The sequence below is a fragment of the Trematomus bernacchii genome, unplaced genomic scaffold (genome assembly GCF_902827165.1).
Source record: "Trematomus bernacchii unplaced genomic scaffold, fTreBer1.1, whole genome shotgun sequence".
Taxonomy (NCBI): domain Eukaryota; kingdom Metazoa; phylum Chordata; class Actinopteri; order Perciformes; family Nototheniidae; genus Trematomus; species Trematomus bernacchii.
Window position 1 is genome coordinate 13,466,981 of NW_022987705.1, and position 26,148 is coordinate 13,493,128.

The 26,148-nt window shown below is 40.5% G+C and overlaps 2 protein-coding genes across 3 annotated transcripts; one reads left to right on the top strand and one right to left on the bottom strand.

The window, feature by feature from the left end:
* The first annotated feature begins 29 nt into the window (after positions 1–29).
* On the top strand, positions 30–5,017 carry mrpl22 (mitochondrial ribosomal protein L22). Its single transcript, XM_034140108.1, has 7 exons — positions 30–100; positions 198–240; positions 1,106–1,241; positions 1,347–1,412; positions 1,946–2,023; positions 2,259–2,328; positions 4,726–5,017. Exons 1-7 carry the CDS (start codon positions 76–78, stop codon positions 4,932–4,934), a joined length of 627 nt encoding a protein of 208 aa, XP_033995999.1. The 5' UTR covers positions 30–75; the 3' UTR covers positions 4,935–5,017.
* Positions 5,018–12,782: 7,765 nt separating this feature from the next.
* LOC117490149 (nuclear factor 7, brain-like) lies at positions 12,783–17,557 on the bottom strand. 2 transcript variants are annotated; one of them, XM_034139748.1, is made up of 3 exons: positions 17,317–17,557; positions 14,738–14,941; positions 12,783–14,636 (listed from the first exon to the last, which is right to left on the bottom strand). In XM_034139748.1, exon 3 carries the CDS (start codon positions 14,615–14,617, stop codon positions 13,229–13,231), a length of 1,389 nt encoding a protein of 462 aa, XP_033995639.1. In that variant the 5' UTR covers positions 14,618–14,636; positions 14,738–14,941; positions 17,317–17,557; the 3' UTR covers positions 12,783–13,228. The 2 variants fall into 2 exon arrangements, with proteins under 2 accessions (XP_033995639.1, XP_033995640.1); XM_034139749.1 differs by lacking the exon at positions 17,317–17,557 and having other exon boundaries at positions 14,738–15,123.
* Between the last annotated feature and the right edge of the window lie 8,591 nt (positions 17,558–26,148).

The window sequence follows — 26,148 nt, forward strand, 5'->3', positions numbered from 1 at the left end:
CAAAACAAATATCTATGTTAACTCAGTAAACATCACTGCCGTCAAGTGAACACTGTAGTGTCGCAAAAAGGAAATATGGCGACTGCAATGACAGGACGTGGTAAGACAAATGCAGCCTTTTAACTTAAAATGTACAATGTTATGACAAAAATGTGTCCCCTTATGAAGTTTTAACGGAACATTGTTTGTGTTTTCAGGTATGGCTTTCATTAGAAGTATATCTGGGGTGTTGCAATCACGGTAAGTACATCGCCATCTCTGCAGAAGGACAAATGTCTGTTGACTGGTTTAATTAGCTACTGATAATAAACACATCTACGTGATAATGTAACGTTGTGAAATACAGAACTGCAGTGTGTGTGGGCAATGTTATGGTATCTTGCTTAATCTCGGAGGAAAAGTATAGACATTTTATTTGTAGTCCACACATAATACCACATTAACAGCGGAAATGTGTTTGGCCATTTCACCTTCAGATTGTTGTCATTTCAATTAACTTTAATAACTAAATTAACAGAAGCTGTGTTTTTGTTTTTGGTATGGTGTGGTAACCAGGCTCCGTTCACAGTGTAGATATACACTTAATCATATTACCTTCCAAACATATGTTACATTATTCTGAGATGTTCCAAAACACATTTCATACTGTGAATGTAGAGCTATCTTCTGAAAATAAGGGGCAGACCTTTAGCACCTCCCAGATGGCAGCACTTATTTTATAACGTGTGCCAAATAATGATTATATCTAGTGAACAGTGATTAAATAAATATAGTGAATGGAAGCCTATTATTTTGGATGAATACTTAATTGTGATCCTCTTATTTTTATAAAGATAAGATGTACTTTATTGATCCCAATTTGGGAAATGTTTGGGTTGCAGCAGCATAAAAAGACAAGGCATTGTACATTAGAGCAATTAAATGAATATAAATAAACAATTCAAAATGTAAACATCTCAAATATATATAAAATAGCATTAAAAAAAGTAGAAAATATACATGTTGAGATACAAATTTACAGTAAAATGTTCATGAATGTCTGAGCTTGTACACCACACAAATGCAATTACATTTATTTGTTCAACTTTCTTAAATGTGTCTCCAGGTTACAGGTTCTGGGTGCCGGTCCTCTGCAGCTCTCATGTCTGCACACGAGCACGTCACTGGAAACGAAGCACTGGGAGAGGAACAACCTGAAGATATTTCCACCTCAGAAACCAGATGAACCTCGCCGGCCAGCAGTAAGTATTTTTCTCTGCTTTTAATAATTATACATAATGAACTGTTTGGATGTTGTCTCTGTGATGTTCAAACACCTGAATACTGTGGTGTGTTTCTTTCTCCAGGAGGTTTACCACAGCAGAAGGCAGATTAAGTACAGCAAAGACAAGATGTGGTACCTGGCCCACATGGTGAGAATGGTGGAATTTCCTTGTCAATATCATATATTCAGATGACCAACAAAATCAAACGCCTGACCTAATCCTGGCTACAAACAAGCAAATGCAGAGATGCCAGTTGATGACAGCATAAAAAACACAAGGCAATGTACATTAGAGAAATTAAGACACAAGAAATAAACAGTCCAAAAATATTTCTGAAATATAAATAAAATAGCATTAAAAAAGTTAAAGAATATAAAATAAAATAAATATATATTTGTGGAAATACAAATTTCCAGGAACAAATATAATGCAGGATATTATTGTGTAACACCGGAGTACTTTTCCCCTCGAACTAGGCCGATGGGTCCTTTTACACAGTTCTCAGTTAGTTGTAATCTGCAAACACAACGCTAGATGCCGCCAAATTACCCTTTTAAGTACTAGTACAAGTATACTGCAGTTACAAAGGGACTTCCTTCGGCAGTGCAGCGCCTTGCTGTCAAAACAGTTGGGAAATGTTTAATTGTTTTTCTCATCTCACTGTTTGTTCTCCCTTACAGATCAGAGGGATGAGCATCGATCAGGCCATTGCACAGCTGCAGTTCAACGACAAGAAGGGAGCAAAGATCATGAAAGAGGTTTGAAGCTGCACATTCACTGTTAATTACGGTTGGCCAAGATTTGGGTTGAATACAATTATACACCACATTCTTCAAAACATATTTAATCACATTCCTGTATTTTCATTTCATTTTTAAATGTTCACAGCTCATGTTTTTTTCATTAAGTTGTGTATTCATGCATTATTCTAAAATGACTCCCCATCACACCAGATGGAGTGTATTTATGGCTGTCACTGCTTTGTTTGTTCAGGTTCTTGAGGAAGCCCAGGAAATGGCGGTCAAAAATCACAATGTAGAGTACAAATCCAACCTGTATGTAGGTAAGTGTCTGCAGCACTGATGGGTTTTACTGTGTAAACAGCATCACATTATTAACACAACATGACCTCCGGTGGTTGTATTGCCAAGTAAAAAGAACAAACACTTGAGTCTACACAACAAATGTTGGTGCTGTGGTTTTTAATTAACATTGGGGCTAATAAGAAAGGAGAGATAAGAGGTTCCAGTGAAAAACAAAATAATGAAACATAAGGCGCAAACAACAAGATACAAAAGCAGGTACTTAACAAGATACAAGACTAGGTACAAAAGACAATAATTGGAAAGTGTGTACAAGTAGCGGAAATATAAATAAATCAAACATTATAATAAATGTTCTTATGAATTGCTGTTCTTTGATTAAATGTATAGTTCAACAAGACATTTGGAGTAAAATGAAACAATCTTTTTATCCCGTGGATTTACGTTCAACATGCATTGTATACAGCAGAGGTGGGAGTAAGTCCTACATGTGCAAGTCATGAGCAAGTCTCAAGTCTTGACCTACAAGTATCAAGCAAGTCCCAAGTCACTGTGGTGAGAGTCAAGCAAGTCAAGTCAAGTCATTGCTCAGGTCAAGCAAGTCAAGTCAAGTCATACGAAATTCTGATGAATAAGCCCAGTTTCCGCATTTAAATCAGTTAAAAGACAGTGGTTATGAAAATGGATTTAACCCACAATATGATCTTCATTACATACACAGTTAATCATTTGAAATCTAATTTAGACCGATGACAATCATATCAGATTCATATTAACCCCAGAACTGCAGACAATATAGCTAGGACTCAATCAAAAAGTCTGTTCAAAAAGGCAGAATTCCAGGTAAGAAAATCATATATGGCATTTGCCATTACACATATTTAATTTAAATTTCTGTTAACACTAGAACCGCCAACAGCATCAGCACCTACATAGATATCATTTTCAAATAATTTAATTTGTTCCTCTTCATAATTTCCTTATAAACTAAGTAGGACGATTTAAAACTCAGTTAATTGGGTTAATTTAGAAATTGCTTCAGTTTATCATCGTAACAGATCAAAAAGTTCAGATTCATTTTACAATAAATCAAGGAATGATGCACTTCTACAAACAAAAACAACATAATTAAAACATTTAAACCAACTACTAAAAGTAGATGAACTACATTATTCAACAGTTTACAGTAACCTCTGATAATAACACAGGGAAAATAAACGAGGCATCTCTTTTCCTCTCTCTCTCTCTCCCTCTCCTGACAGCCCGTCAGTATCGGGGTTAGTACAAATGAATCCCTTGGCGGTTCTAGTGTTCATTTACCGTTTTGTCTTCTCTTTGTAATGCTTAATCGATTTGAAACCAAGTCTAACGTAGCTTAAACTTAACGTTAGCTTTCTAGCTAACACAACACATTCACGCACCTTTCTCTGTGGGTTTTTTTGTAGTGACGAATGAAGTTGGATGTTTTGGTGGTCGTGTCACTGATCTTTATGCTGCAGACCCTGCAGACCGCTGTTTTCTTCTTATTAGCGTCATCGACAACATAATCCTTGAATCCAAACTTCACTATTTGTGGAGTAACGCCAGCCGCTGCCATGTTAACTAACGGTCCTGCGGTCTAGTGGGTTGCCAGGTTTGCGTGCACGGCGCTATAATCACCCAATCACATTTTTCGAAAAAACTAAACGTAATATTTCACTACAAAAACAAACGCAAATATTTAATTTTAAACAGACAAGTCCTTTCAAGTCATCTGTCTCAAGCTTAAGTCAAGTCTCAAGTCATGAATACCAAGTCAAAGTCAAGTCTTTTATCAATGTTAGTCAAGCAAGTCTCAAGTCCAAAAATATGCGACTCGAGTCTGACTCGAGTCAAGTCATGTGACTCGAGTCCCCACCTCTGGTATACAGTATTACTTTTTTATCGAGTAGTCTTTGACATCCTGTTAACTCGCAAGAAAGAAAAGACGGAAAGACAAAACAATTAAAAAATATTCAGTATGATTTGGTTTTCAAGCTGTTGTACTAAAGATGCAGGATATATTTAAATATGTAGAATTGAATTTGTAAAGACTTATCCATACAAATAGAGAACATTAGCTTTTCCCTAATTATTTACTTGAAACCTTATTAGTTGTCACAGACTTTCAACCTTTATGCCTGAAGCAAGAATTCAAAATTCAGAATTCAGAAAATGACCTTCAGTAAATACAGGTCTTCTTTTTTCAAAGCAGTACATTCTTTTGAGTCCAGATGTTGTGCTGTGTGAGTAATTTATGTGGAGTAGAGACGTTATTACAGATAAGCCTAAACTGGGCACAATCTTTGTTATTTTCACCGGTTTTCATTCAAAGTCACCTCTACAAATTAAATGAGTATTCTCTCTCTCTGTTTATCACACCCCCTCCCCTCCTGCAGCTGAGTCCAACTCTGGCAAAGGGAGGTACTTGAAGCGGATCCGTTACCACGGTCGCGGGAGGTACGGCATCATGGACAAAGTGAACTGTCACTACTTTGTCAAGCTGGTGGAAGGCTCACCCCCCAAAGTGGAGGAGAGGACGAGCTTCGACCAGGCCAAAGAGTACGTTGAGCACCTCAAGAGCAGAACCATCGTCCACAGCCTGTAGACCAGCTGATAGGATATTTCACATGATATTTTTCTCTGTATGTGTGTGTCATTTGACTTTTGTAAATAAAGCATACAACTTTACTTATTTTTTGTATTTTGTATAAATATATAGAATAGAAATATTATTCCATCAGTAATGCACTTTAAAATTATCTGATGACTAGTTCAGTCAGAAATCATAAAGCCCATTTAAAATCTACGAAAATACATGAATTGTGTAAGGTTGCATTCAGGAGGTTGCTTGCCGGTTTCAAGTTTATTTATAAGCCTATTCCAGCTACCTTGATTTTCCTTTTCTACACATTTTTATCTTTTGGACATAAAAGTCCTGAGATGCATTTAATAGAATCATGTCCAGTCAGGCGATTAATAGTCAGGCGATTTTTTTATTTAATGTTCATTTTTTTGTACAGTTTGCTTATAACTGCTGGCAATTAACAAATTAAATGAACAATGATTACATTTATTTATAATTCTTAAATGAATAAAAAGTTTGGAAATTGATTGAAAAATAACAAAATCAGCTGCTGGTAGATAGGTGCAGTGCATTACACAAAACAGATAATAAGATAAACTAGAGAATGCAATTCCTGAAGAAATTGCTAGTGGGAATGCTTTATGCTGAAAAGCTGACGCTGAGTTGCTATGCTGAAATGTAATGTGTAAGAAGAAAGTGAAGAATTTAGATTGAAATGATACATGAACACTGGGGGCTTGAATGTGTGATAAGAGAAGAAAATAAAGTAAAAAGGCTTGGAAAAGCAGCAGAATATTTGAATTGCAAACTATTGAACTAACTTGATGGCGAATGATCTGTCGCCATGGCAACGGTATTTGATGACACCCCATAATACGCTTAGATGCGTTGATGGCTGCATCGTTACCAAACCTGTGAAGTTGTTGGCTGTTTGGAGCATTTTCACTGAAGTTATGAGAAAACCGTGTTTCATGGCAAGCATTGTGTTGCCATGGCAACGGCATTTGAAGAAATCTCAAAACTGTCCCGTAGATGTCTTCACGGCTGGACTATTAGCACACATGTGAAGTTTTAGCACTTTTTGACAATTTTCATAGGAGTTATAGCAATTTCGTGTTTTATTGCAAGGGATGCGTTGCCATGGCAACAGCTTTTGAGGAAAACTCACTAATGGCACATAGACATGTTGAGGGCTGGACCATTAACTGTCATCTGAAGTCTGGTGGTGTTTTGACCATTTTCATATCAGTTACGACAACATCGTGTTTCATGGCGAGGGATGCGTTTCCATGGAAACGGCATAGGATGACACCCCATAATTGACATAGAGCTGTTGAGGGCCGGACCATTAACCATCATCTGAAGTCTGGTGCTGTTTTAGACCATTTGCATAGGTATCACGACAACATCGTGTTTTATGGCGAGGGATGTGTTTCCATGGCAACAGCCTATGGTGAGATCTCAGATTTGGCGTTGAGCTGTTGAGGCATGGACCGGTGATATACAAGCGAAGTTTGGGGGACGATCGGACCGTGTCCATTGGAGCTACAGCGACATCGTGTTTTATGGCGAGGGAAACGGCATATGGTGACACCCCATAATTGACGTAGAGCTGTTGAGGGCAGGACCATTAACCATTATCTGAAGTCTGCTGCTGTTTTATGTCGAGGGATGCGTTGCCATAGTAACACCACATTACGTAACATCAGATTTGATGTAGAGCTGTGTTAACCATTATCTGAAATCTGCTGCTCTGAGCATGTCAGTTGGAGTTATGACATCATCGTGTTCCATGACACAGGTGTTTATATTTGAGCTACCGACGTGTCCAGAGATCAAAGGTTTCCATGGTGATGTGCAGTAATCAGTGAGAGGAGAGCATTTGCATTGTTCTGAATGTGAGATAAACCTCTTACATGTGAACGTTTTGTTGAAGAACCGTAACAGATATCGGTGAAATTTCAACGTGTGAAGCATCTCAAGAACCTTGAGCATCTGAAGTGTGCTTTTTGTGTACTTTCGGGTCAATAATGTGGCCTTTTTGGCAGATTAACTAAAGGTGTGCGGCTGCTGCTGTGAGGAAAGAGGAGCCTGAATGTACAAAAAAGTTTTTGTCAGTTCATGCCCTCAAGAGGCATTTTGTTTAATTGTTTTGTTAAATTTATTTTTATGTTTCAAGCTACGAGATGTTTTCAATCTGTCCTGGACTAAAGACCTCCAGCATGTGTCCCTAACCCTAACTGTGACTGCCTGGGTACCCGCACTAAAGCACTGACTAAACCCAGATATTCACACCCGCCAGAACCTCATGCCCCTGGTAATCCTAAAAGGGGGGTGGATTTTGTGGTGCTTTACTGTCCGCCCATCAGCATCCATATTCTTCCTTCTTCACGGCACCACCACCCCTTCTCGGCTGGAGGTTCACACACTTTAACTTTTTTTCACCCTCCTCTGCCTTACACCTCCTCCACCAACACTTGAGCACTCCTCACAGGGTTCAGCACCAAGGAGAGCGCCTCCCCCGGAACCTTAATGCTTCCCGCCCGCCGCCCCTCAGCATCCAACTTCGGCCTTCTTATTGGCATCACCACCCTTTCAGTGGAGGGCCTACTGGGGACACCCGGGACTGGGCAGTGCCCCAGGTAGATGGAACTGGGTCAAACGGCCCAAAACTGAAGAAAAAATAAAATAAATAGATCCGGGCCAAAAGGGTGAAAAAGGAAAAAAAGTGTCCGAAAATAGGCACTCGTGAGGCGGGTAGAGTCCCCTGTCAACTCCCCTTGCATTCCTCCAGAGGCACATTTGTCAGAGTCAACTTTTGTGAGAACCAGGCTGGGGGGGCCTTGAGGCACAAAATAAGGCCGACCCAAAGTGCATGGTGAGCGGACACTTCACCTCCGTGTTTGCAGACAGCCGTTTTTTTTCTGAATGCACCCAAAAACCGGGTTTCCGATTTCGTGCGGACTGTAGTCCAAAATGTATGGATGAATATTTTTGACGGAGAAGGGGCAATGAAGCCCCGGACACTTTTCCCCTTCTCCGTTGCAACTAAGGGGAAAAAAGGGCCCGAAGCGCCAAAGGGTTGAGCTTTTTTCGGGCCCCTTCTCTGTTGGCACTTATGGCGCGTTTCCACTACAGCGCGGAGCACGGTTTAAGAGGGCTGTGACGTCAGCGGCCCGTTTTTGGTTGCGTTTCCACTTGGCCTAGTACCGGCCGGCGGGTCCTAATTCACAGTTTTTCTGGCCTCATAAAATCGTGGGTCTAGGGCCAGAGACAACCGGGCTGAGTGTGTGACGTCAACACTCTCGGCAAACAGCTGTGGGGCGAGTTGAAAGTACATTATATGCTGGCCGCGGTGTCTAAATAATGCTTCCGGGCCAGCGGGCCATTTATAATGTCGAGCCCTGAGAGTCCACAGATTATATTGGTATACGTTTCATCCCTATGCGATCAAAACTCACTGTTCAATAAAAGAACATTTTACCTTGAAAATCAATGCATTCTAATAGCGGGTCAATTTGACCCAGGTGGCGGTTTTAGGTATAAAAAATCTCTGGCGATTCTAGTGTTAAAGGGAAGGTTTCAATGCAAAATAGGTTCCTTTAAATGGACACCAACATATTTCCGCAATGCATTGACATTTGGAGCTGATATTTGAACGGTGATATATAGGCCACCATATGATGTATTGGTGTGAAAATTCAGACATTTGGACAATGTCAAATATTTATAAACTCGCAGGGATTACAAACGTGACAGATGGTACCCGCTGTAGCACACCCACACAGTTTGGGGTCCAGGCACACTTGTTTACCCTTTTAAAGCGCGTTTCATCATAAATACAGTTTTGTTTTATTTTTCCCAAGTGCAGCAAAGATATTACATGGTCTTAGAGCTCCCCCTACTGGAAAATGTAATTTTTGCCTTTTGTGTCCACTTGACGACGTTATTGCCAGTGGCTGGAGATTTGGCCATTGATTTGTACATGGAATTGACGTCTCAATGCAGTTGAGAGGATATTTGTACACATGTGGGAAAGATTTCATGTTAACTCTGTCCATAAGGAGGTATCTTCCCTTACTCACCATCTTACCCTAAGCCTAACCCTAACACTTTTATTTTAAATTGTATAATATCTGAGTTTTTTTGCCATCCGCGAGGAAAAGAATTGGAGCTCAGAGTCTCAGAATACTGAAATCTGTATTTTTTTAAATCTTTTTTTCCTTCTAATTTGTTATTATTTGGTGCGAAAATCGTGTTGGTGAACACAAATCAATAGATTCATTTCCTGACTATAACACGAAATGCCGTGAGACTGTGTTGACTGTGTATGTGCGTATTCCACTGTAGCGCCCGGTACATTAATGGGAAACCCTAAATGTTTGACCACACCCTCTATGTAAATAGTTTGTACATGTTCAATACTGTTGGGGAATAATTTCCCCTGCATGTCATCTTTCGCCCTCTGACGCAGATGCCCAGCCTTGAGCAGCCGTTATCTCCCTTAAGGAGGGGCTGCCCTAGCATTTTGTTGTTGTTACGAGTTTATGACCGGGCAACTCTCGGTTAGAGATAGTTATTGTTATGGGACACTTGGAACACATCCTTCTCGGGGTGTAGATGACCCCGAGCCATAAGCGACAACAAATGTGATTCAGTGTCCCTCAGCTGTTTAGTCTATCTATTGCACAATGTTGATTATTCTCTCAGAACTAGCTAAATACATGGTCTGGGGTAGAGTTCTTCTGAATTTATTGTGGCATCTCAACCGTGTGGTCAAACCGTGGCCCGTGAAATGTCTTGTGAATTCTCCGGCCGAAGCTCCAAATAAACCGTCAGTGCCATCAAAGCTCCAGCTCCCCTCGTGTCTCTCTGAGTCCTGACTCCAATTGCTTCAGAAGTTTCCCCCACAAATACATTTGTAACACTGTACACATGAAAGTTTCTCTTTTTTTTTTGTGAACTCAAAGGTTGGCCTGATTATTATTTTCATAATTATAAAAAGCTAGCTCACTTAAAGGGGACCTATCATGCAAAATGCACTTTTGTACGTCTTTTATACATGAATATGTGTCCCCGGTGTTCCAGGGAACTCACCAAGTGTCAGAAAACACAACCCTCTCTATTTTCCTCCATACCCAAATCTCTAAAAAAGGGGCTGCAACGGATCTGATAAAAACTGATCCAGATTTGAACACTGTCCTGACGTCAGGACGGTGGCAGTGTTGTAGTCAAGTCACCAATTCACGAGTCCAAGTCACTCTCGAGTCACCACTCTTCGAGTCCGAGTCCAAGTCCGAGTCACCAAGGGAGAGTCGTAGTCGAGTCCGAGTCCAAGTCCGAGTCACCCAAGGAGTGTCCGAGTCGAGTCCGAGTCCGAGTCATCACTACCTGTGTTCGAGTCCGAGTCCAAGTCTGAGTCACCCAAGGAGTGTCCGAGTCGAGTCCGAGTCCGAGTCATCATTACCTGTGTTCGAGTCCGAGTCCAAGTCCGAGTCACCTAAGAAGAGTCCAAGTCATGTCCGAGTCACAAGTCTTCATGTATTAATCTTCGTGGATATATGTGTTGAAATGTAGCTGCTCCTCTACATTGCTTTTATCCTGTCATGTTATACTAATCTGTCTATTGAACTGCTGTGAAGCCAGTTTGGCTACAATTCTTGTAATAGGTGCTATACAAATATAAAGCTTATTACTAATATTAATATTATTATTATATATAAATAAACTATATTTAAAATTAGTTACCTTTTAGAGAAGTGATTATATTTGTATGCCAATATTTTCCTATGGTAAAGTTTTCGTTTTGCACTTTTATTTTGATAGTAATAAGATCGGGACTCTTATTTTGAAGGAACTTTTACCGGTTAAATCGGTTTACTGATAAAGATTTAGCCCCAGAAAGCACATGGCTACTTGGCATGCAAAATAACGTCATTCTGCATGTTAAGTAGCCATGTGCTTTCGTGTTATCGGCTGAATCTTTATTTATTGATTAGATCACGTTACTCTGATGATAGTGTTCAAGACAGTCTATATGTCTGAACTCGATGTTTAGAGTAATGTGTTACGGAGCCTTCTCTTCAATATTGTTTCCACATAAAGAGTATTTTGCGCTGCTCTTTTCCAATGTGGAAGCAGAATCTGTGAAAGCATACAGCACGATGCGGGGTGTGTCTCTAGACATCTTTAGACTGGGATAGCGGGGCCCAGTACGTGAACTCGCCTCGCAGCCGGTGCACACGCCAGGATAGAGGACATCAGACTCCATAGAAAACTTGCTCGAGTCCGAGTCCAAGTCGGAGCGTCAATGTACAAGTCGAGTCCGAGTCATCGTGGGGGGAAAAATTCACGAGTCCCGAGTCCGAGTCCAAGTCAGTGTACGCGATAATTCACGAGTCCGAGTCCGAGTCCAAGTCATCGTGCGCGAGAATTCACGAGTCCAAGTCCGAGTCGCGTCAATCAGTGCGCGAGTCCGAGTCGAGTCACGAGTCCCGAAAATCGGCACTCGAGTCCGAATCCAGGACTCGAGTACTCCATCTCTGGACGGTGGCGCTATGGCTATTGGGCCAACTCCACCAATCAGGAGGAGACAGCCACGGCCATTGCCGTTCGAAAGCGCTGGAGACGCTGTAGTACATATGCCAGGCCTGTAGGTGGTGCTGTTCTCACAGAATCAGCCCTTGCAAAAACAGGGCTAAAAAAGTGCAAATTGAGCGAAATGAGGCATGGCTAAAATGCATGATCTGTTTGGTATTTTGAAAAAAAAAAAGTATAAATATGCCTTATATAGGTATGGTCCTACACTATATTATTATAATACAGCATGATAGGTCCACTTTAAGCTTTCTGTTTTACTAGTCTAAAGCATGTCAGGCTTTACAGCAGTAATTTTGGGAACTTACATTACTTGTTTTTGATTTTTCAAACAAGCTAACGACCATTAGCTATCTATCAAGCTAGCCAGCCATAGTTAGCTATCTACTTAAAAATCTAGCTCACTTAAACTTTCTGATTTAAAAGTTAGCTTTAATACTTTTGGGTAAGACAAAACAAATCTATCAGGCTATCATACTCGTTTTTTATTTTTCAAACAAGCTAACGGACATAAAATATCTAGCTAGCGATCGACTACTTAAAAAGCTAGCTTGCTGCAGCTATCTAAATAGTTAGCTTTCTTACTTTGTTGGACAAAACTAAAATATATCAGGCATTAAAGGTGAGGTAGGTAAGTTTGAGAAACCGGCTCGAGATCGCAAGAATTTGAAAATACACAACCGGAGAAAATCTGCCACTTCCTTATAGAGCCCCTCCTCCAACACACACGAACGCACACATGACCAATGAGGGCACGAGATAAGTTTGTGCACAGATGGAAGGCTGACGGGCAGGTAGGCCATCCAGTTATTTTAGCCGGGCCGGCTAAAATGATTGGTCGTACTTTTTACAGTATTACGGCTTCCACAGATGAAATTTTGTGCTTGTCAAAGCACTTAAGATATTCATTGCTATCGGGATGTTAAGAGCATTCCATGGAATATAACAAAAAGTGTGTCTCGAGCCGGTTTCTCAAACTTACCTACCCCACCTTTAAAGGAGTAATTCAACAGTTTGATGACTATGGTTAGCCTAATACTTTTCTTCCTTTTTCATCAGAAAACATATCAGCATATTTTCAACATTTTGAGTCTTTGAATCTTAAAAGATCTTTTAGAAATCTATCTGTCTTCTTTCAGTTATGTCCATATTTAGCTTGAGAATATGGTTTAACTAGACCCTCAGTAAGATCTGAACAATGATTGGAAATTCAAACATGAAGTTGTCTTTTAAATGATTTTTATTTAAAATCTTTCTTTACACACAATTCAAAACAAAGGATAAACACATTTTTAAAATGAGACTGAATTCATTAAATAGAAAAGTAGAACCAAACATAAAGATCAGAAATAATTTGACAGATGTAAAGCTCGACAATAGAAAAATAAACTAAATTACATTACATTTAATTTAGCTGACGCTTTTACCCAAAGCGACTTACAATAAGTGCAATAAAGATAAAAATTCAGAACAACAAGAATCATGCAGGTATGTTAGCCAAGAATTGCAGATTTTAGTGTATTTTTGGCAAAAAAACACCTCTAAATCACAACAAAGAGTAAATGATATTTTGAATACACAGCAATTCACACAAGTGTAATAAAATGAGCCTATCTTTGGCATAATTCTACAGCAGGTTCAAATTGATAAGTTACATTCAGTGACTGATCCATTAAAGGAAATACACAACATAATAAACACAAACAAACTCTTTATTTCTATCTCTTCTGTTCCATTGTCACACACACCTTCAGTGGTGATATATTCACTTCATTTGCAGTGTTAATGATTGGAAACATCCTCTCAGTGAAAGTGTGTGTGAAGGTGTGTATGTGTGTGTTAGTGTCAGGATCAGAGAACGACAATTTTCCTCTGTTCCAGTCCAGATTCACTCTGACCCTCTGGAGCTTCTTCTTCAGGCTGAGAGGAGTGTCTGAACCTAATGGTGACCATGCTGCGTATTCACCTTTATAGAATGCTAGTCTCCATAATCCAGACTCTATGCGTCCCTTCCTCTGGAAAGACTCTTCTGACACACCCAGTACCCAGTATGTACTGTCTGTAACCTGGACATCCCAGCTGTGAATCCCTGAGTTAAAGCCCTCACAGCCCAGGACACAGCGGTGATGATCAAACCTCTCTGGATTATCAGGAAGTTTCTGTCTCTCTCCTCCTAGTCTCACACTGGTCAGATCTTCAGACAGGATGAGTAATGGACTAGCAGTGTTTGGGTCCAGGATGAGAGGAGAGTAGGACACCACGTCCTTCATCTTGCTCCAGATGTTGAAGCTGAGGTTGCCCAGGTGTTTGGCCTGGTCTATCAGAGCTCCTGAGGGCAGCTGTGGATCTTCCAGCAGGGGGCGCTGCAGCCTCTCCACTGCAGCCTTGTAGTTGTGCAGGAAGGAGACGTCTTCAGCTCTCAGCTCCTCCTCTGTGGCTCTGACTGTGTGTGAAAGAGCTGCTATCTCTCTGCTCACAGCCTCCATCTTCTCCTCCATCATCCTCCTCTTCTGCTCCTCTTCCTCCCTCAGTGCAGCCATCCTGGCCTCCTCTTCCTCTTCTAGAAACTGGTGAAGCTTCTTAAACTGCTCCTTAATCTGCGTCTCTGTGTGTTGAGCCTGGACCTTCATGTGTCCTGCTGTTTGATCAAACTTCACTTTAACTTCTTCAAAGATCTTCAGTTTCTTCTTTAAGGGCTGCAGAGATTTCTGGAGCTCCTTCCTGTGTTGTTGTGCAGCTTCATCGATGGGTCTGATTGTGTGGTCAGTGTGTTTCTCTGAATCTCTGCAGATGTGACACACTGGCTGCTGATGGTCCAGACAGAAGAGTCTGAGTTTCTCAGAGTGCAGACTGCAGAGAGCCTCTGGAGATCTCTGATCTCTCTCCAGTAAGAAGGTCTCACACAGGTTCTTTAACACCAGGTAACAAGGGGGATTTCTTCTTGAAGATTCTATCTTACAAACTGGACACTCTCGTGTTGGTTTCCCCGTCCACCAGTTCTTCAGACAGGCTTTACAGAAACTGTGGCTACAGGACAGAAGAACAGGATCTCTAAAGACTTCCCGACAGACCGGACAGCAGAGATCTTCCTCTGACCTGGAAGCCATGTTGTCTCTCTGAGTGAAGCTGAAAACACAGCAGACAGGAAGTACAGTCAGTCATGGCTCCCCTCCCCCTCCTCTACTGACTTCACTGAAATTCACTTTGAGTGATGTTTGGAGACTCACCTTCAGGGGGTGGAGGGTCCGCAGGTTGAAGCAGCAGTGTTGTAGTTTCCACTTTTCTCTCCTGTAGCTGAACTCAGAGGAAGTTGTTAGTTTGGTCTGAACGTGAATCTGATCGTCTGTTTTTCAGTCCGTCTGTCTCTCTGCAGTGACGGAGAATAACAAACTGTTTCCTGGTTTGTCCTCTGATAAATGATGCTGCTCCACCTGTAAAAAAGGGGTGTGTTACAGATTTAAATTGGAGGTTATTTAAAGTAGGGACAAAAACAAAAAGCTCCTTTTGTTGTTTCAATTCAATGAGCTTGTAGTAATCCTGTCAGCTGCATATAGGAAACACATTGTTTGTCTTGTTTTACATTGTACGCAGTGTACCTTCATCTAAATACTTGTTAAGTTTTCCGTCTAACTGAAACACTCCCTTTAAAACCTGTATTTTACATCCTGTTAGCAATTACCTTACCGAGCCAAATTATGCTGCATGCTAAATGTTAACATAGGTAGCTCTGTTTTCTAATCCTGCACCGTGCAGAGTGCTTAAAGTCAGCACTTAACCTGCTCAGAGTCCCTGCTCAGATTGAACTGTCATTCCCAGAAATGGGTTGATTACAGAACCCTCTACAAGAGTCAGGGTACATTTTGTGTGATCATCGCAACGGTGAAAAGTCATAATAAAGAGTAATAAGTCAGATCTATACACAGGCTTCAGACACAGGTTTCAGGTTACAGTATTTGTTCAAAGGGTTTGTTTATCACAAATTATTTTACTGTGGCACACCCAAAACCTTTCCATAAAGAGGAACACGCTGCAGCTTCAGAGGTGATGCTAATGTAAAAACACAAATAGGCCAAAACACATGCAAATGAAGAACCATGAACCCAGAATCACACGAGATTCTGTCTGTAGAGAAAGTTAGCAACTCATGGCTAAAATCACTATGACAGTCTGATCAAGAAGAATACCGCCCTGTGTTATTACTTAATGTCCAGCTCTGGCCTGAGGACAAGCAGAGGATGTTGTCAAACCATGACTAACCTTGCTAACAGCACAACACCCAGGGATGAATTACTTATAGCTCCACTTCTAATACTCCCCCTCCTCTCTGAGTGCTGTGGAGGAGATTAGCAATGGAAGACCTGTTGAAGGCAAATAGTTAATTCCAAATGCTTTGAATCCTTCAACACCTTTTATTTCCTGTTAGCAACAAAATTGATTTGATTGCATTATTACTTTTTATGTAGTGTCAGATAGTGTCAAATAATATAAAACTGTTTCCTGGTGTCTCTCTTAGTCTCATTCTACAAACACCAGCCACTCCTCATCAGCTCACCAGTAATTGGTTCAACTTCATTTTATCTCAACAGGACGGGACATTTTAACCCTAAAGTAGCCCAGCAAATATTGTTCAGTTCAGATATCATGGAACATTTATCTATTAAAGGTGGGGTAGGTAATTTTGGAGAAACCAGCTCGAGTGCGCTAGAATTTGAAAATACACAGCCGGAAAAAATCTGCCACTTCCTTACAGAGCCCCTCCTCCAACACACACGAACGCGCACATGACCAATGAGGGCACGAGATAAGTTTGTGCACAGATGGAAGGCTGACAGGCAGGTAGGCCATCCAGTTATTTTAGCCGGGCCGGCTAAAATGATTAGTCGTGCTTTTTACAGTATTACAGCTTCCACAGATGACATTTTTTTATGGAATTATTGTCAAAGCACTTAAGATATTCATTGCTATCGGGATGTTAAGAGCATTCCATGGAATATAACAAAAAGTGTATCTCGAGCTCAAACTTACCTACCCCACTTTTAAGTGCTGCAAGACTTTAAAATCCACAAAAGAATAAGCTTAGTTTTTATGGATTTGCACGTTTGCCTACATTTAAAAAGGATTGTTGTTAGTCACTTTAATTTTGAGGTCAGGTACGTTTTTTATCTGCAGTGATGGAGACATTACAGTCAGGTGGACCCCCACATGTTCACCTCTTTTCTGGCGCAATGCTTTATGATGCGCCATGAAGTTAACAAATGATGAATAATGCATTGGACGATGATGAACATGTATTACATAAACAGTTAATGCTCTCTTTTCCTTGTTAATCACTGCTGTTGAAAATATTCATCTGGCTGCTACTTAAAATTATTTCACTACTTAGTAATTATTTATCTATTTACCTAATATATCATATTCCAATAACTTGCTACATGCAACTCTTATCTACTCTTATTGCACTATTATATATATATATATATATATATATATATATATGCAATATTTCACTTTTTAAACTATTTTTCTTTTTGTATTTACTTGCACTATATTTCTGTTTATCTGTTTTATTGTGTTGCTCTGTTGGAGAAGCCTGTGACCTAAGAATTTCATCGGCATAACTGCAATGTAGCTATGTACGTATGACAAAATAAAGAACCTTGAACCTTGAGATAGACAACCCCTGGATTCACAGTAAATCCACACTGAAAAGATTGTTCATACAATCAGGTTACCAGCAATGGTAAAGCCCCTAAAATCTTTAAAGCAGGTTTCAACAGGTATTGAGTGGTGTTAGAGTCACACTCACCTTCAGGGGGTGGAGGATCAGCAGGTTGAAGCAGCAGTGTTGTAGTTTCCACTTTTCTCTCCAGTAGCTGAACTCAGAGGAAGTTGTTAGTTTGGTCTGAAGGTGAATCTGATCGTCTGTTTTTCAGTCCGTCTGTCTCTCTGCAGTGACGGAGAATAACAAACTGTTTCCTGGTTTGTCCTCTGATAAATGATGCTGCTCCACCTGTAAAAAAGGGGTGTGTTACAGATTTAAATTGGAGGTTATTTAAAGTAGGGACAAAAACAAACAGCTCTTTTTGTTGTTTTACTTCAATGAGCTTGTAGTAATCCTGTCTGCTGCATATATAAGGCAGACATTATTGTTTATCTTGTTTTACATTGTAAGCAGTGTACCTTCAACTGGATACTTGTTAAGGTTTCCGTCTAACTGAAACACTCCCTTTAAAACCTGTAGATTACATCCTGTTAGCACGTACCTGACCGAGCCAAATGATGCTGCATGCTAAATGTTAACATAGGTAGCTCTGTTTTCTAATCCTGCACCGTGCACAGTACTTAATGTCTGCACTTAACCTTGTCCCTGCTGCAGAGTCCCTGCTCAGATTGAACTGTCATTCCCAGAAATGAAATTACAAATCAGTGGGTTGATTACAGAACCCTCTACAAGAGTCAGGGTACATTTTGTGTGATCATCGCAACGGTGAAAAGTCATAATAAAGAGTAATAAGTCAGATCTATACACAGGCTTCAGACACAGGTTTCAGGTTACAGTATTTGTTCAAGGGGTTTGTTTATCACAGATCATGTTACTGCGGAAGACTTTTCTTTTTGCCGCTGCTTTTAATTGAAACTGAGCGGTTGTGTAACCTTAAAGAAAGGCATCAGTAAAATGGAACTTCTGTGTGAACTATTCATATCTTAAACTGCACTGTAACTTTTTATTCATGTACTTTTTTATTCATGTACTTTTTATTAATGTATTTTTTCTTTTAATGTTTCTTTTATTATCTTTTCTTTTTAATGACAGTTTTTAAATGCCTTTGTCTGAATGTCTTTCATTTTTGTAAAGCACCTTGAATGGCCTTGTGTTGAAAGGTGCTATATAAATAAACTTGCCTTGCCTTACTGCGGCACACCCATGCTAACACAACACGCTACAGCCCAAAACCTTTCCATAAAGAGGAACACGCTGCAGCTTCAGAAGTGATGCTAATGTAAAAACACAAATAGGCCAAATCACATGCAAATGAAGAACCATGAACCCAGAATCACACAAGATTCTGTCGGTAGAGAAAGTTAGCAAGTCATGGCTAACATCACTATGACAGTCTAATGGGAGATCAAGGAGAATACCCCCCAGTGTTATTACCTAATGTCCTGAGGGTGCTCAGGGAGAACAACTTGGACACTAAACTGCTGGAGACCTTCTACCACTCGTCCATCCAGAGCCTGATGGCATACTGCGTTACAGTACGCCAGCTGCACCGAGGCAGACAGGAAGAGGCTCCAGAGAGACATTTCACAGGTAACAGGTATTCCTTTGTGTGTGTGTGTGTGTGTGTGTGTGTGTGTGTGTGTGTGTGTGTGTGTGTGTGTGTGTGTGTGTGTGTGTGTGTGTGTGTGTGTGTGTGTGTGTGTGTGTGTGTGTGTGTGTGTGTGTGTGTGTGTGTGTGTGTTGGCTCTGGGTCAGGGAACCAGCTGATCCCACTGTTTTACAGAGACACAGTGTGGACAGTTGTCAGTAACATTGATTTACATTGCAATCAGGAGGTAAACTTACCTTGTTCTAATTTGTACATTATTTCCTCAGAAAATATTGGTTATAATGTCCATGTGGTTTTGTTCAGTCCTTCCAAATCATCGTGATCCTGACATAACGTCAATATAGGATGAATTGGGAGTGAGAATGTAAACACTAATAAACAAAACTCTAGATAACTTTGTGGGTAGGAGTTGATTCGTAATTTTCAATTTTAGTCATTAAAAAAGTGGCTGGGTAAAATCTGATACCACAATTGATGTTTGCCGCCCCCTCTGCAGCAAACAGCAAGTCACTAAAACACCAGGCAGACACAGGAAAAATGTCCCACTGCACTTCCTGAAATAACGTCTCTACTCCACTACTCCTGTGACGCCTTAAGTGTGTGTCTGCGGAACTGTCACAACTTCACTGTGATGGGTCTGGTAGTCGTGTTAGGAGGACAGTAGACTCAGAGACAGACCATCCCCACACTTTAGATCTGTGCCGGCGCTGGACGCAGGGTGACAGCAGTCACCATGATTGCTCCAAGGAGTATAAACCTGTCAGCTTCACTTCTTCATCTCTTCCCTTCGCCCACTGCTCAGTGAGGAAGTGTCCTGCAGACATCTTTGGAGCTGCCTTAGCGCACAGGAAACGTTAAGTTGGGAGTGTCAAGCTTTGCTAGGAAGATTCAGTCTGGCGAAAAGTGGAAGAGCTTCTTGTTTTTAAATTGTGATTTTAAAGGATAAGTCAGGCTTCTTATAAAAATATGATTGTGTTAATGTTAAACTGCACATCATACAACCCTTTAATGTTTGTTTTTATCAGAGGACTGAAATGGCTTGTTTATTCAATCTGGTTTGCATTATTTTCTTAAGCTTCTGCAGGATGTAATTATGTTTGCCCATTGTGATGTCTTATCAATCTATTATTGTATTCTCTTTTGAATTTCTGATCATTATTGTCAGCTTTTCTCTAGGAAATTGCATTTAGAGGCAAAGAAAACATCCTGATATGAACAAGTGTTTTCTTTGGGAATTAGTATTTTCTAAATGTCACAGTGTCTCAGTGTTGTCAAGGCCCAGTGCTTTGGTCTCTGCTGATCCTAATTGGCTCTTGTTTCCTGTTCCTGATGTGAGTGATCCAGCTCGTGTATCTGCCTGTCACCACGTCCCCCTAAAGCCCTTGTCAGCTCTCAGCAGCTTTCAGTGAATTTTCAAATAAAATGCCAACCGCTGGCCCCAATTTCAGCAGACACGTGCCCTCAATCTCAGGTTAGAGGCAGGCTCGGTCCCACAACATAAAGAAGCATTGACTTCTGAAAAGAGCAAAAGGCTTCATCTTCTTCCCTTCCAGCAGACTTTCACATACTCTGAGAACAAACACAAACATACACAAACTTAACTTCCGTAACATGATGATATCACTACGTAACACTTGTGATTATATTGGCTATAGCGCTCCAACACATTGTACGTGATAGGCTAAGGGGCGGGACATCTCTAAGCAGTTGACCAATCACAACAGAGCCGGCCAGCTAACCAATCAGAGCAGACATGGCTCTGAACTTTTTTTTGAACTTCAAATACAAATGTGAACCTGAAAATGAGCATAACAGGGTCCCTTTAAAACTGTAAAAGGCACACAGTTCTTGTTCGCCCCTGGAGACCAACTGATGCCGGATTGTTGTCGCAGATACCAAAGATATTACTTTATTTTATACCATTGAAACACAACACACAACATTTTTGAAAAATATCCTTTAAATCAATATTTCAATTCAAACCACGATCAAGAGTCACTGTTTTCTTAAGGACAAACTATGAATCATCTCCAGCATTTCTTAAGCGTTTCATTCCAAATGTCTTTTGTCTGGGGTCGCTGGTGTGGTGAAACATTTACTTTCCCTATTGTGGATTTCATGAGAAGTCACCTAAATAAATGATAATAAAATAAGAAACCATGCTACTTTCCTCTCTGTTACCCCCCAGCATCCCATGCAAATGGATGTCATGGTGTCCAGTGTGTAGGCCTACATGAAGTGAATTATGTATCGTCTCATTTCAAGCATGAGTTCATCAAGCAAAAAGACAAGAAAACATGCTGCTAGAGTTGGGAATTAACTGAAGGAAAAACTAGTAGTCTGGGCTTTATTATTCACGATGGGTGAAATTGTGATTTAAATTGTACTATACACAAGCACATGTGCTACACAACGCGGGCCACCACACACACATACACACACCTGGATGAAAGAATGGGATGGCATGATGCTTCCTTTCATTTGTTTTTAATGTCGGTTGTCGGTCATTGTGCCGGGGCAGTGCAGCGGAGGCCCAGATTGAGAAACAAATAGAAATCAGAAGCCAGTTGTGTGGGGAGCGCCTCGGGGTGTTATTAATTTCCTCTTAACTTTCCCATTTTTTCACTCCCCCTGTCTCTGTGGTGGCGGTGTGCAGAGAACGACAGCCACAAAATGGTGTTAGCTCCCAAATGAAATCTTGGGCACAAACACCTTAGAGCAGGCTGCCTGCTGGCCGCCGCTGGATGCAGTGCCCTTGAGAAACAAATCCAGACACAAAACATTTTGTTAGCTCTCTGGACAGCCTCCAATAAAGCTACACAGAAAAAAAGCTCAGTCTTTATCTATCTGGCAGGAACACATCTGTTTTCAAAAGAAGAAAAAAAGGAAGAAAGTAAAAGAAACAAAAGTACTTAAGCACTTGTCTGTTCTTGTTGCACTTCAATGCTTTAGTTGTTTTGTTTTTAGGAATAACAACTTAAAGGCTTTCTTAACAGACTTAGTTTTCTTATCACATGCTTCAACACAATACTGCAGCTTTATGTAGAACCTGTAGGCTGGAAAGGCGGCTCTAAATTGTTTATTGTTCCCTTCTTATTGATACCAAATGATTGGCACTCATCTGGACGAAAGTAGGAAAACGTTTTCGTATGCTTCATAAACTATAGCGTTAATGCCTGTTCCGATTGAACACATTTGAAGACATGGCGAAAAGCCAGCCGTCATATAGATTGTGAGAACGACACACATTCTGGACATTCTCTCATCAAAGGTCTCCATGGTGTTGTACACACAAACAGAGAAACACATCCAAACCCTGCTTTCTTTCACAGCTCAGCACACACGGTCCATCGCCACATTTCAGATTCAGTTTTTTCTGGTTTGTTGCAACTATGTATGGCACCAGAACCCCAATTTCATTGTTGAAATGGTGTCTCAGATGTTGTTCTGTGATCCGACAAGCACTTTGTTTTAAGCTAACTGAGCCTTAAGTAACCCATCTCTCATCCTGGCCACATATTCAAGCTCCTCCTGGGTATCGTTCATCTGCTTTCTGTCAGACTTTAGGACTCCAGTGGCCAAATACAATTTCTTCAGCGTGTTCTGGGTCATCCCTGGGGTCTGATCCTGGTTTGTTCAGGGTTGCTAAATCACCTTCTTCTTATAATCACTTAAGAAAGACAACATTATATGCTGTTTCCTTTATGCGAGCTGGAGAGAAATTGTAGGTTAAACAGCAGAACTGCATTTTAACCCTCTAACCTTCCATCTCTGATTTTGTTATGGATTTGTTGAAGAACACAAAGCATTTGTGCTATTCTGCAGCGCCCCTGGTTGCTGATCAGCATTAAATGATGCTTAGCTGGAGTCAATTCAGGAAGAATTGTAACCAGCTCATTAATTATGTCAGATTTTGTCAAGATATCAATGAGCCAGTCTTTACTGCAAAACATTTTAAATGTTCTTTTCTAGAGGATGCTGCGGTCCATTTCCATTTCATGTCTTCTGTTCAGTTTCCATCAAGGGATATTCCTTCATCTCTAACCTCTTCACATTTCTAAACTTTACTTTTCCCAATGTTAATACATTTATTTCACTCCTAAATCAAGTCTTGCCAAGTTGAGCTGACTGCACAAACTGACATCCTTGCAGAGAGAAAGCAAGAGAACAGTTTGTCAATGATAACAGTTGAATAAGCAAGCATACACATGAGAATTAAAGCTTTACTAATCACTGTTAAGAAATTAATTTCATAAAGCAAGTAAAATAATTAAGGAGTGGAAGCCAGGTGGTAAGTGTTGTTTTGAGTGAACATTTTGAAAGAGGTGATCAAAATGCAATCCACCAGCCCTTTAGCCACACATCCATGGTGATATGAGTTAACTGTATTTGATTTGCACTGGGTGTCACTATTGCATCACATCTGAATCCTCCTGCTCCAAACGGCTCGTCAGAAGATCCAGCAGCAACACGTATCACAGGACTCAGTTTCCCTAAACATATCTGCAGACTCCTCCAACGGAACACATCCCACATGAAACCAGAGACACAGAAACCAATCTGTCACAACCCTGCTGGATATGTGCGCTGCATGTCTTTCTATTCATCAAGATTAATTTCAATATTTCAATCTGTCACGCATGCTGCAGAGCCTTGCAGTGCGGGGACTATGTGCAGCCGGCTGAGAAAAAAAGAACTATTAAAGAATGTTACAGTAAAATTGACTTTCTGTAATTCTGATACTGTGCGTGTGCATTTCAATATTTCATTTCAGCTGTACAATGGTTAATCAAATGTCCAGGCACACAGCCATGAATGACAAGCACCAATGCATTTGCATTGATGCCAAAGCCCCGCAGTGAATCCTTTCCACACAAATCCATCTGGAGCTGAATCACTGTAAAGTGCATTTTGCAGAGTGACAAAGTAAAAAAACAAAACAAGAAAAGATGAACACGTTTGAAGCATTTGTCCTACCTTAACTCCACCAAGATTCATTCTGTTAGGGAGCAGTGGAGTGGATCAACACACAATAAAAGACACTGTTTCATACAATGTAATTTATTCATTAGTAACTTTAGGCAGAAAGACTGAAGCTGAGAAATCCACTACTCACTCCAAAGGGAATTCTACGAAGAGGACTTCATCATGTGGCAGACACAAAGTACTGGCACACTGCTTATCTTTTTATTGACCTGTTTTTGTTCTGCCTGTGCATGCATTATAGTAGTTGGCTCTTGGTAAGTGACCAACAGTTGTACCCAATTGTGCTTTTTACAGTTCACTATGGGATAATAACAGCCAACTAAATGAGACCCGCGTAATGAACCTCACAGTAATGTATTGTGAATTACTTAAGAGACAAACCTCCTCTCCTGCTGCTGACATCTAATTGGTGATCATGAAAAGAAATAACTTGAAGCAGAAGTATCATTTTATATCCAATCTTTTGTGAGGTAAACCTAAGCATTATCAGCTGCAGGGGACAATTAAGGCCACGCATTTAATAAACATAAAGTATGTATTATTTCCATGTTTGTTTTCAATTATTGAATGAATTAATTCAAACTTTATTTTGACTTTCTTAAAGAAGAGACCTCATTTAAAATAATTCGATAGTAGAGAGCTACAGACAAGAACGAGGTGTGACAAAAGCAGTAAGTTCTTTAGGATAGATTTTTGGGTACATATTAACATGGCAAATTTAACTTACATTATTACTTGTTCTTAACCTTTCTCTATTATATAGTTGACAAGGCTTTGGGAGCAGTTTAGGTTTAAAAACCCTAGGACACTAAAACATGTTGACACCCATTTCCCCCCGTACATGCAATCCATTTAAACTGCCTTCTCAAACCCAAATACTAAATTCCACATATGTTCGTCTGCGCAATACTTTTATCTAAAGTCAATATAATGGAGAGTGTGAAGGGGCATTGTATAAAACTGTCACTGAAACCCACTTTAATGGCATTGATTAAGTGTCAGCAGGTATTACTCAATCCAAATGTAATAAAAAGATGGGTCAAATCTGATATGAAAAATAAGCAAAGATCAGCTAGAGCAAGTAACCTTTTAGCGTGAAGGTTACTTGTTTAAAATGTGGAGGTTGTTGAGGTTGTCACAGCCGTGTGGTTATGTTAAATTATTGACCCCCTTCGGCCAATCAGAGTTGAATACTCTTTAAACCGTGGTCGTGAATCGGTCTTAATCTTTCTGAATACAAACCAGCTCTTTGAAGATGATCTGTAAGGTCTGTAAATGATCTAATTCTGACCTGAATCTCACTGTATTGACAGCTTTGTTAGCGTTGCAGCTGTACCTTCTCTGTCACTTGAATCAGGGCCAAAGTCAGAGGAGCTCACGTTAGTTTCTCACAGTTGCCGCGGGGAAAGTCACCTGATGCCCAGCGACGCTCGAGATTAGAGGCTCTCTGGTCATAAAACGGCCCATAAACACAGAAACAATCAAGGGAGGAACAGGCGTCGGAGTGTGTGTGTGTGTGTGTGTGTGTGTGTGTGTGTGTGTGTGTGTGTGTGTGTGTGTGTGTGTGTGTGTGTGTGTGTGTGTGTGTGTGTGTGTGTGTGTGTGTGTGTGTGTGTGTGTGCAGAGAATGTTTGTATGCGTTTGTGGGCATAATTGCCCACCTCCCTGCCTGAAATTCACTAAAGCTAAACGTTAACTCTGAGCTGAGCCAAACCTTCTTTATTAACAAGGAACATTGCACCTCTATCCAGTTAATGAAATATTGATTTGGAAATTGTATTGTAAGGCGACGGAAGGCTTTTAAAGTGCTTAGCGCCTTTGCTCAGAGCCAACTTCATCAATTTTCTTTTTTTTATGGTATTATTTGAATAGGTTCGTAAAGCAGAGAGCATTTTCCCCCAGGTTTGGCGTGCACTGTGTCCGTGATTAGCGTCATATTCTGTTCAGAGGGAAGTCGGGGCCCGAATGGCTACATGTTTTTTTAATGAAAGATGTTGGCATCAAACTGAGTTTCATAATGACGACGACAGTGGGACAGAGCTGATTTAATGATGTGTTTGTTCCTATTCCAGTCAAGCTGTTAAAAATACAAAAAAAGAAGGGAATTAGTAACATTTCCAAATGTAGTTCACAATCAGCGGGTCAGTATAATGGGATTGTGTGTCTCTGGTGTCCAGACTGGGCCAATTCTGAAAACCTCATGAATCAAATATGTCAGAATTTTGCATGTGTCTGCACTGTAGTATCCATCTGTACAGTACAGATAAGAAACTAATCCAAACCAAATGGAAACCACTTGCTGCCTGAATTTGGTTATTGTG